At 42.1% G+C, this 12,382-nt stretch overlaps 1 protein-coding gene across 1 annotated transcript in view; it reads left to right on the top strand.

The window, feature by feature from the left end:
* The window catches only part of SORCS1 (sortilin related VPS10 domain containing receptor 1), a gene marked incomplete at its 5' end in the record, with an annotated part of 502,465 nt that overhangs the window by 394,747 nt on the left and 95,336 nt on the right, over positions 1 to 12,382 (top strand). Inside the window, 3 exons of the mRNA XM_029920325.1 lie at positions 3,366 to 3,512; positions 11,127 to 11,229; positions 11,498 to 11,574. Of these exons, the coding sequence (XP_029776185.1) occupies positions 3,366 to 3,512; positions 11,127 to 11,229; positions 11,498 to 11,574 (327 nt within the window). The remainder of the gene's footprint in view (positions 1 to 3,365; positions 3,513 to 11,126; positions 11,230 to 11,497; positions 11,575 to 12,382) is intronic.

Genomic DNA, 12,382 nt, shown 5'->3' with positions numbered 1-12,382 from the left:
GACTTCTGGTATCAAATTCCTCATTTGCAAGGCAAAGAAAGGTAAGTGGCTTTTCAACACGCTCAGCATTTTTGTGCAGAATTCAGAAAGGTAGAAAACATAACAGTTCTTTCCTCAAAGGAAGACCAACTCCCAGCAGTGAGATGTCATTCCCATGGGAATACCTTCCTCAGACCGTTTCTATATGAAGGCACATCTTCGGGACTATTACTTTTTCCTGTCCTGTCCCATCCCTCAGCCTCCCCTCATTGTACATGAATAAGCACATACTGTAAATACCGAGGGAGCTTTTCTCACAACATAAACATGTCCCCCCATCCTCAGTGGATCCCGGACACACTGTTGTACACACAACTACATATTTAGGGCACTAACACCACTCCCTTGACTTCCAGAGTGATATCCAAAGTAAGAGGGTAGCGGTTTCAGGAACCGTAGGCCGAGACGTCACAAAGAAGTCCTTGAAGAACTTCATGCATCATGCATCGAGGTGCACCGAGGCACACAGAGATGGACTTCTCAGGCTCAGAGCAAAAGGAGCAGTAGATGAGCATGGGAAACTTCAGAGCAGGGGTGACCATCTCTGCAGCCCAGACCAAATAAAAGAGCCACCACAAATGGGATTCGCACAGCTAAAGTGCCTTGGCCGCAAGAGGAGAATCAGCAGACCCACTCCAGACCTATCCCTATTGTCACAGATTGTCTCTGCTTTGGCACGTTTTTATTCCCCAAGATAAACCTGTAGGCCAGGCTGCCAAAGATGAATTACAAAGCGCAGCTCTCTGCTCAAGTGGCATTTGATAATGCCAAGCAGTCAGGGGCCAATAAAGTCACTGCTTCTGCAAATCAAATGAACCAGCTCCTAAACACATATAACCCTGCTCTGACACTCTTGCCAAAAAGAAAAGAGAGAGGGCAGGAAGGGAAATGGGCAATGAAACTACTGGAATAGGTAATCATTTGATTCCTTCTGTATTTATTGTAACCTAAAGTGTTGAGTGGTTAAGACAGCATTGCTTCTTGTGTATGAGTATGCTTTGGAGGGACAACAGTTAGGACTTTGTGAAAATTCTGATCTATGAAATGTAATTTTTAAAGAACTGGCAGTTTAGTCATATTTAAATATGCAACAGCCTCTGGAACATATGCAAAATCAATATGGGGTTCCCTGGTGAGCAGTCCTTATGGAGTGGGTTTAGTGAATAACTAAATATTATTTGTAAATAATGTATCCCTGTCGGGAGGTACGGTGCTCCTGGAATTTATGTTTTGCACACTTGTTGAGGATCAACAACGCATGAGAAATGGTCCGCTTGCTGCCGACTGCCCTAAATGAGGCTTGTTTTCCTAAGTAGTTCAAAGTATTCCTCCCAGCTACTCATGTATACCATTTATTTGCTTAACAAACTTGTTGTTCCAAAGGAGTACGAAGTTGGCCCAACTCTAAATTACCCCAGATGCCAAATCAGCAGGTACAAACTAATGAGGTTTGACTGTGTCAAAAGCCAAGGTAAAAACGTACATATTCTGTTGATTGAAACCCAACCTCTTGGGGCACCTGGGTGGCTCAGTTGGTTAAGCATCCAACTTCAGCTCAGGTCATGATCTCATGGTTTGTGGGTTCAAGCCCCGTATCAGGCTCTATACTAACAGCTAGCTCAAAGTCTGGAGCCTGGCATCAGACTCCGTGGCTCCCTCTCTCTCTGACCCTCCCCTGCTCATGTGGTATGTCTCTCTCTCTCTCTCTCAAATAAAAACAATTAAAAAAAGTTAAAAAAAAAAAACCCAACCTCTTTGAGTTGAGAAATTCAGAGGTATATTTGTTAAAAGGACACTGGGAGTTAGACAGATCTGCATGTGAACCCCAACTCTCTGTTATTGTAAGCAATTAAAATTGGCCTACACCTCAGTTTCCTCATCCATGGAATCCAGGTCATAGCTGTTAGGCTGGTTTGTAGTGAGTGTCAGACGTTTTATATATAAAAACACCAAGTTTTCTATATAAACATGTTTCCTATATGAAAACACTATGTACTGGGCATAGTGTTTGCTGGATGGCCAGGCTGATGCTGTTTTTTCACTTTTGCATTAAAATTTTTATATTATAATGTAAAGGGCCTGAGTTAAGTTAAATGGGTTCACATATACTTGTTAGCTTGTCCACTTACTCCCTGTCTGTGCTTCACAAAGCCACTCCTTTGGTTTCGGTTTCCTTATCCTCAAAATATGGCTGCCTGTAACTCTACCTCATGGGTCCCGCAAACATTACGGGAGATGGCCTGCGCCCAGTGCTGGAATGTGCTGTTTCAGGCATTCAGACCTTTCTCTCATGGGCCCCCAGTCTCCCTGGGTTGTCATAATTCCAAGTAGAGTAAAATAAGTATAAGTGCATTTAATACATTCTAAAACGTTTGGAAAACATGGTGCGCACTAATGATTTGTTCTTGCACAGTTTGTCAACTTACCAATTATTACCGCTTTCCCAAAGTATGGAAAAGAGAATGCAATCGTATTGTCCAAGGAATTAACAAAGACTGTTTATAGTGGGAACAAGGACGGTTTATAGTGGGAACAAGGAGTTAGAGGAAATGGTTTTGACAGTTTAGGGAAATCACTGCTTCTTTACATTTAAAAGCTTTTCTCTTTTGTTCAGTGTATTTCAGTGGCTCAATAGAGGGATCTTTTTATGGAAAAAAAGGGAGAAAAAAAGCAAAAGTATTTGTATCATGAGCTTTAACTGACCTTTTTCAGTTGCCCAAGGCTGTAAATAGCTCAATGGTTTAGACAGTCCTTAAGAACATGGTCTGTGGAGCCATAAGTTCTGAGTTAAAATTCCAGGTCGGCCACTTAATATCTGTGTGACCTTAGGTAGCATGACCTTGGAGAAGTCACTTTATCTAAATAACCCTCAGTTTCCTCTTATATGAAATAGAGTAAGTGATACTTAGCCAAGAGGATTGTTACAAGGATTAAATGAGATAAATAAAGTATGTAACTTGATGGGTACTATCCCTAATATAAAATTAAAGTGGGCCTGTTTATGTCTTATTTACCAAGCACCAGAACTAAAGCACCAGATTTTAACTCTAGGCCACTATAAGCTACCACCAACCTACCTTAGAGGAAACAAGAAGCTTCTATCAAAATTATAATACAATACCCATACCGTAAGGGGCATAGACCTATTGCTCTGTGTCCCACAGTGCAGAGAATCATTATACCTAAGCTTTACCACCTTTCCCCCATCCTCACTCTCTCCTTCCTCCACGACAAGTGCTCACAGCTGAATTTGGCAATTTTTTAAAGTAAATAAATATATCCCATCTCAAATTGATGTATTTTTCAGCCATGTCAATTTTTCCCAGGTAGCAGGGATAAAGGGAATGTTCTTGGCTAACAAGAAGATTGACAACCAAGTGAAGACTTTCATCACCTATAACAAAGGCCGAGACTGGCGTTTGCTGCAGGCGCCTGACACAGATCTAAGGGGGGACCCGGTGCACTGCTTACTGGTGAGTTTTCCCTTTGGAGAGAATGTTGCGCACAGTGGAGGGCTGGAAGTCGATATCAAATAAGTAGACGAAGATGGTTCCAGGCCGTGTTGCTCAGTTGGTGAACAAAGGAAGTGAAGGCAGAGTATGTAGAAAAGAGTAACTTTCTGTCTTTTGTAACGGGCCAAGGAGATAAGAGGGTGTGAGTAAGTTCCTGCTCACTTCAAGGATTTTGAGTTGTGACCAGGTTCTGATGAGGACCTCAGATTGTAGTTTCAGGGAGAATGTGATCATTTCCATCCATGGTGGGGAGATACACCCTTACCTTTGTGTGAATGATTTGTTACATGTCCAGTGATGCATAAATTTAGTGGCAGAATTGATGAACTGACAACAGAATTGTGTAGGCATCTTCCAGCAGAGATGGTTAATCATATTTTCAGAGGAGTTTATGCCTCAAATAAGGGGTAAGAACCACTGATTTAAACCCTCATTTGTACCCTTTGTAATGTGTTCTGTTCATCTCTGTCTCGTTCTCTATAGCTGGGAATGGTAAACCATGGCCTGTGGGGCAAATATGGCCCACCACTTGTTTTTCTAAATAAAGCTTTACTGGAACACAGTCATGATTATTTATAGGTTGGCTCTGGCTGCTTTTGCTCTAAATGACAGACTTGAATAGTTGTGGCAGGGACTGTGTGGTCCATAAAGCCTATAGTATTTATTATCTGACCCTTAAAAAAAAGAAGAAAGTTTACCAGCCCCTTCTTTGAAGTAAAGCTTTCTTTCAGTTGCCTAACATTGAACACTGTGTAGGTAGATCACCATGAATTTATTTTCTATTTGATTATATGAAGCTGTCCAAGAGAAGGATCAGAGCTGAGTCTTGCCTTCAGGGAGTCTGTAGTTCACTTGAGAGTCACTAGATTAATAAATGAGAGATTATAGGGTCACATCTCACACCTCATAGTGGTTTTGGTGCTGTCCTGTGCCTGATCCATGGATAGACACTGAGTGAATGCAGGAGGGGAAGAAGAGATTAACTGCAAAACAAATTATAATAAAGTGCTAATTTCTGTGAAACAATTTAGAAAAAGGAGAGATCAGTTTATAAACCAAGAGGGGTGACTTCTTAGTTTTAGTAAGAGAGTTTTGTACACACACACACACACACACACACACACACACACACACCAGTGTTCACAGTCTTCATACATCTCTCACTTTGATGTTATCCACACTCAGCTTGCTCTGTCCCAGGAAGTCTGAATAGTCACTTTGCAGGTTCATCTTATACATCTGTGGGTGGGTCACCCTTGTACACGAGAAGATGCCAGCAGCCATAGCCTGACCTTATTAGTTGCAAAGGATATCACACTTGTCACTGCGCATCAGGAAAGCAAGCTAAAATTCAGCCTCCCACTCAGCTCCTATCCTTATTACTGGCAGCTTACAGGGGGGAAACAAGCCAGTTGTTATAGTAAGTGCACAAAGCCAGTGACAGAGTAAGTAAATGTAACAGTTATTTATTGAATACCTATTTTATACAAGGCATTCATTATTCAGTAGCTTTTTAAAAAAACAGAGCCACCTTCCAAGTCTAGCTATTCCAATTCGGGGCATTGTGGTATTTAGCCAAAGAAGCATGAAATGCACCAGTGCCTTAATGTGGTCCACCATCCCACCATGCATTTTGGAGATAAAAGGCCCATGAGAGGGAATATCACCTGAAGAGGCTGGCCTGTGACCACTCTGGCATCATAAATGGGTAGTTGGAAATGCCTCTGACACAAAGCACTTAGTGAAGGGCTCCCTGTTCCAACTCTGGCCCAGTTTTAGGAAGTCTTATTGCCATGCCTCCAAAATATATATTCAGTATCAACTGATTTACCCATTACCACTGGGACTGTTCCAATCTAAGCCGCCATCATTTCTCACCTGCCCTGGAGTGAGAGGCTCCTAACTAGTCCTCCCGTCTCTACCTGGCAACCTCTCCTCCACCCAGCAACCAGTGAGATCTTTTCTTTTTTAATCCAACTTTAATGAGGTAAAGTATACATAGAAGATACTAATTTTAAGAGTAAAGGCTGATGACTCTGGACAAATGTTGTGTACCTATGTAACCACTACTGCAGTCAAGATAGATTGTTTTCGTCACTCAAAAATTCCTTTCTGTCCCTTTGCAGTGAGTTTTCACACCCCGGTGCTAGACAACCATAAATATGCTTTCATTTACTATAGATTAGATTTCTCTCTTCTCAGATTTTATGTCAATGAGATCACCTTGAGCTTTAAAAATTCAGATCTTGTTCTTAAAGTTTTTAATGACTTTCTAATTCAAGTGGAATAAAGTTCAAGTACATAACCATGGCCTGCCACGTCTCATATGGTCTGGCCCCAGTTTTCTTCTTCTGCCTGTTCACCAGCCTCTCTTTCCTTCCCTATGTAGGCCATTGTGGGGGAGGACACCACTTTCTTGCATACCTTTAATTCACCCTGCTCATTTGTATCTTGGGCTCTGCATTCACATTATTTCTCTTAAAATGCCTTTTCCCTCATCTGGCTTTTTCTTGGCATTCAGATCCTTACGTTTTTTCTAAGAATTGGCCCAACTCTTTTATCCATGACCCTTGTCGAGAAGTTCTCTGAAATCAGCACATATGTGTTGACTCTCTTGTCCACCTTCCCCTGCTCAAATATGAGCTCCATGAGTGTAGGGGCTAAGCTGTCTTTCTGCCCACTCCAAAGAAGCAGCTCAAAAATCTGCCACGTGGTAGGTGTTCAGCATGGGTTGTGGCTATGAGTATTGACTGTCCAAAGTCAGTGCTCCGCTGACACGTGTTGGTTGAGTTTCACATTTGGACTTGAGTGGAAACTCTTCTTGCCACTGACAGCCACACTGAGGGATTCATAATATCCATCTCTGAAACTCAGAGGCCTAGGTTGACCCTACAGTTAACAAAATCAGTAGGCTCATTAAGATCCAGGAGAGACGAATTAATGAGCTCTAAGTGTATGGCACCCAGGAGTCTTTGGCCTGCCTCCCTCATTAACTGTCTTTGATGTAGTTTCCATCTGAATTGTAGAAAACACACTGAAGAAAGGAAATGGCAAAGGGAGTAGGAGAGCAGGGACCAAATTCACTTATAAAAATCTGCCAAAAGCACAAAATAGAAAAGAAAAGAAAATCTTTGAGCTACAGGAGACTCAGACCATTAAGAACCTTCTTTATGCTTGGGAGCTGGTGGCAGAGAGGAGATAAAAAGTGATTTTAGATTGTGAGTGCTTGGAAAGTGACAGTGTCACCAAAAGCACAACCTAGTGATTAGACAGGAGATTTTCCAGCAGGGCTGTTACAAATGTGAAACAAGTTCAGAATTACAGCCCCAAACAGAATGTTCCTGGTTAAATGTAGTCTATAGAAATAAGACATCCAGAGTAATTTGGGGCTGTATTTTTAGGACTTTTTGACTGATTGCCTGGAGGGCTCAGCTAGGATTTCTTTTCTCTGAAGAGCGCATTGTACACTTAGATGGGGTATTACAGGTCATGGTCCATCTGCCACCAAAGCCTCAGAATTGGGTTCCCAAGAGGCGATATGTGAGCTGAGCCTGTGACGAATCCTTGGTTCCCTAGGGAAGGCATAGTGTTCTGAGGAGAAAGGCTGTGACTTCTTTATGGATTCAGTTGACAGTTCTCTGGTGGAGCTAAGCAGCCAGCTACCCCCAGGAGATCCTTGACTCAGCATTCCATGCCTTTGCACTGGCTGTGACTGGATTGGAGTGCAGCTGAATGCCCCAGACTCAGCCCGTTGGCCCAGAGCCTTCTCTCTCCTAGGCCGTTGACTCTTTACTAAAAATCTAATGGATTTCTAGCTCCTGATATTCAGGGTCATAAATAGCACAAATGTATGTGTGCAGGGATGGATCTGAAGAATTCTATTTTAGACTTTAGCTGCTGCCTTAGTGATAAAAGGTCTGATTTGGCTTTTCAGTACAATACTCAGATTAGGAGACCCAGGGATAAGGGTACCATGAATATGAGACTCAAAGGCTGTCAACACCGAGGCAGGGGAAAAGAGGAGGTGGAATGAGATGCTGCTTGACTCTTAAATAATCTAACAGTTTGTAAAAGTTGATTTAATTCATGGTGGGAGGCATATCTCCTGTTATTTAGAAATTTTCTACTAGCCATCCACAATGCTCAGAAGATAGTAGCTAGTTAATGGATTGGTTAAATCTAACAGACATTTATCGAGCACTTACAATGGCCAAGGGATTTTGTTAGTTAAAATAAGAAAAGAATATGGCAAAAGAAACGTAACTGGGACGTAGAGGTCCATGATGGGCTTCAGGACTCTGTGAATTCCCTGAAACTGAACATACAGCTCTGTGTGCATGTGCCTTTGTGTAATTTTCCGTGGAATAGAATCCTTAACTTGCCTCAGATCCTCAAAATCTGAACCTGATCCTGGAAAGATTAAAGACGAGAGATCTAGTTGCTCCTAGTATTGACCAGTTGATGATATGCCATGCCGTCTGACTGTGTGTGAGTAAAGACACAAAGGACAGTTTCTAAACATGTATGCTGTGCCCTGCAAGGTCTCTACATCAGCTGCTAGATTATGGTGGTTTCAACGTACAGTTCTGTATTTTCTTAATATGGGAAGATAAGGAAAATAGATGCCTTTGTGACAAACTGTACTTTGATGCTTCCAAATTAGAGATAACTACAAAGATACTCAGGTACTTATGACATGGTTGGCAATGGGAGAAAAGAAGGGAAGAAGGCTGGAAAGAAGGAAGGAAGGATGAGGTAGATAGAGTGCCCCCTGCCACTGCAAAATGTGCATAACAGTTAGCAAGCCCTGACCTGTGGCCTGCAGGCAGTGGCAGTGGCTTGACAACCATCATAATAATCCTCTCTATTAATTTTTGGTGACTTGACTTTGACACATATTCAAAGCTGGTCAGGTAGAAAAGTTTAGCTTAAAAAAGTAAAGATAAATCACTTACCATTCTTTTTCTTTGAGTATTGATGTGGACTCTATAACTTCCCTAAACAAATGGAAGAAGGAAAAAAGAAAAAGCCACAGAATATTCTCCTCCCACCAGCTGGGGGCAATCCAGTACTGCAAATGTGAGAGTGGAGGAAAAGTGCACCAGAAAGAGCACGTCTTGTTGCTGATACAGCCTGAACTGGTGTCTTTTCTTCTCAAATTAATTTATCTCGGGGCTCTGAAAGCCATAGCAACAGAGCGGGGCTGACGTGGCCAGTTGAGAATGCCCTCTGCTCTTTGGAACAGCCAGGGCCAGACATCAAAGAATCCTTGATCAGGCCAGGTGGCGACCTAGCATCACAATCTTCTAGACTGTTGGGTGGTGAAGAAGGTGGCAAGCATCCGGTTCAAGACTGCAAACCAGGTGCTCCCTTAGCCAGGGACGTTCTGCTCTATTGGGAGACACAGAAGGCCCTCCCTAAAGCCCGTGGGACTAGGCTAATCCCCTAAGAGTTATGCATGTCTTGGAATGCCATGGCGAGAGTCATGTTAATCTGATTATGTGGTTTATAAATAACCCCAAGGTACTTCTGGAATTATTCCTAGTAAAATAGTAAATGAAGGTCTTTCAAGTCCTAACGTAAGCCATTGCTCCATGCTAGATAAGCATTTATTGACTGTCTTTTTTAGATTCTGTGCTAAGTTCCATAGAAGTCTCAAAGTAGTACTTGAAGTTTTCTCTTTATTTATAGAGTTTATCGCTTAGGGAGATTAGACTGTAGCTACCTTAGATAGATAACACAAGATTACATGTGGTCAAATAAACTCACAAATCAGAGAAGGAGGGGATCCTGATGAGCTGCAGTTGTCAGGAGAACTTACATGGAAAAATGGTTTGACATCTCTTTGCCCTTTCTTCGCATCTGAGTGTAACAGTACCTGTCCTAGTCTTCCTCTTGGGCAAAAGGAAGGCAGGTATTTAGTTCCCACTGACTCCTTTTATATATTTATTTTTTTTAATGTTTTTAATGTTTACTTATTTTTGAGAAAGAGAGAGAGCAGGGGAGGAGCAGAGAGAGAGGGAGACACAGAATCCGAAGCAGGCTCCAGGCTCTGAGCTGTCAGCACAGAGCCTGATGCGGGGCTCCCACTCATCAACTCTGAGATCATGACCTGAGAGGAGGTCTGACACTTAACCGACCGCGCCACCCAGGCGCCCTGCCCCACCCCCACCCCCATCCTTTCTATCTGGGCAGTACTCTTTCCTCTTATGGAACGTTATAAATTAAAAATTCCTTTTGGAAAACTTTCCATGAAATTTCCTTGCAAAACTGATCATTTTACTATCATTCTCCCTTGAAAGTTTACCTTCTGTGTTGGCTGGGAGAAAGGCCCTGTTACACTTCGCCAGCATTTTGGCTGCTTTTCTTCCTGAGCTTCAGTTGTAGTTTGTCATTTACTCTATCCCACATAAATTTAATCACTGTATCTCTGTAGCTCTCTGAATGTCTGCTGGCTGAGACATACAGAGCAGAATGAAAGTAATAACAGAGATACATTGGTGATTCCAAAAACTCAAGTCGATAAGATTAGAAAATAATCTTTTTGAGAGATGAAAAGAGATGTGGGTTCAGACACAAACTTGTAGTTTTTGACAACTCAGTGCCAGAACTATTTTAAATGAAATTCATGTAAGATTTATCATCCTGCGTTTGAGAACTGTTGATAGCTTAATCAGAGGATTTGATCAAGATTTTTACACACAGATATCAAGCCCCTTAAATTTTCATTTAAATTGTTATTACTGGTACGTTTTGTCTACCAGCATGACTTTTATATTGGATAATAGTGATCCTGATAATACCCTGACACGCATACTATGTCAATCATCTAATAGATGTTAGGACAGTTTCATACGCGGCTTCTTCTGTCCAACTGAGACCAAGTTCTTCAGTGTAGGGTGGCTGAGAGGTACCAGCTGACTTCTTCAGAGCCCTCCCAGTCTGACCAAGCCTTCTTTCCTGACTGCATATCCATTTCTCCTCCTCGGTCTAACCTAGCCACCTTCTGTATTAAAGCTAAACTCTTCTGCTTCTTTTCTTTGTTACTGATATCACGCAGACCTGAAATATCCTTCATCCTCCTGAACATCTCACCTGCCTTTCAAATTCTACACATCATTGCCTCAGGCACCATGTTCTCCCCAAAGCCTTTTCTGACCCAGAGTTGGACATAGTTGCATCAGCCTCTCAAACTTCATATTCCATATGTACTGATGTTATGGCTGTTAAAATAGTCTCTCTTTATGGTAATCAATAGAAAGATCTTAAACTAAGAGACCAAATTTTAGTCAGTGTCTTTCATGAGCTACGCCTCGTGTTTTACAGATAGAGTACTGAAATATATCTTGAATGACCAAATGGCAATCAAGGCAGTAGAATAGACCTAAAACAAAGGGGCCCCTTCCTTCCCCTATTCGACACCTGTCTTATACTTAGTGGACACCAGGTATCTGTGGAATGAAAGGCACACGCATGGATGGATGGATGAATGGGATGAATGGATGCTCTGAATCTGGACTTTAAATGACCATTTCGATTATATGCTTTCATAACACTTGCTTCTCCTCTTCTCAGCCCTACTGCTCACTGCACCTTCACCTGAAGGTCTCTGAGAACCCCTACACCTCAGGGATCATCGCCAGCAGAGACACTGCCCCCAGCATCATAGTGGCTTCAGGTAAGAAGCTTGCCTGGTTGGCTTGCTGTGGAAGATTGTATTTATTTTAAGAAGCTAGATATCTGTGCTAGGAACTTAATGAGTAAGCAAAAAGATATTTTGAAAGTCAACCTAAAGCCATTGACCCTGAATCAACTATGCGGAAAAACCCTACTCAGATGTAGTGTTTACAGTGTGAGTCCATCTCGGGCTGTGGAGATTGCCAGCACAGCCCACTGTTAGCCTTTGCGAGCAGCTGCTTTCACTAATGGTGATGTGCTCTTTCTAGGTAACATAGGTTCTGAATTATCAGACAGTGACATCAGCATGTTTGTCTCTTCAGATGCAGGGAACACGTGGAGGCAGGTAAGAAAGTATCCTGGGTCAAGATGCTCCAGTTTAAATGACATAAAAATCGTTCAACTGGGTTAAATTCTGAGAACTCATTCAGCTGTTTGTAAATCCTAAAGCTTGTCAGTGTGTTTATTTTCCTTTTTGTTTTATGGGAGTCTTGAAGTTTAGCAAAGGCTTTGAGGTTAGCAAATATTTGTGCAATTTGGTTTTTATTTTTATTTTATTTTATTTTATTTTTTAAATTTTTTTAGTGTTTTTATTTATTTTTGATACAGAGAGAGACAGAGCATGAGAGGGGGAGGGTCAGGGAGAGAAGGAGACACAGAACTGGAAGCAGGCCCCAGGCTCTGAGCTAGCTGTCAGCACAGAGCCCGACGCGGGGCTCGAACCCACGAACGTGAGATCTGACCTGAGCCGAAGTTGGAGGCTTAACCGACTGAGCCACCCAGGCGCCCCATTTGTGCAATTTGGGTTTTTTGTTGTTGTTGTTTGTTTTGTCATTCAATAAACATGACCCTTTTTCAGAGCCTCTATATAAAGAAAGCTATAAGTGACAATGAAACCAAATTGGATCTGGCTGAATTTTTTTTCCAGAAAAAGAAACAGGGATCCTAAAGAATTTAGCATATGGGAACACAGAGTCTGGAGAGTAGATTATATACCCAAAACAGAGCTGCCCTTATAAATTCCTTTGTCTCGGAGTCAGAACATAGAGGAATGCAATGATTCTAAGCTAGCCATTACCCAGGTGGTGTTCTGAAATGTTTACGTGTGACGTGCAGAAGACAGAGGCATAATGATCAGGGTGCATATGTTAGGA

The sequence above is a fragment of the Suricata suricatta genome, chromosome 2 (genome assembly GCF_006229205.1).
Source record: "Suricata suricatta isolate VVHF042 chromosome 2, meerkat_22Aug2017_6uvM2_HiC, whole genome shotgun sequence".
Classification (NCBI taxonomy): Eukaryota; Metazoa; Chordata; class Mammalia; order Carnivora; family Herpestidae; genus Suricata; species Suricata suricatta.
The sequence above is the reverse complement of the archived record's forward strand: the minus strand, read 5'-3'. Positions and strand labels throughout refer to the sequence as shown.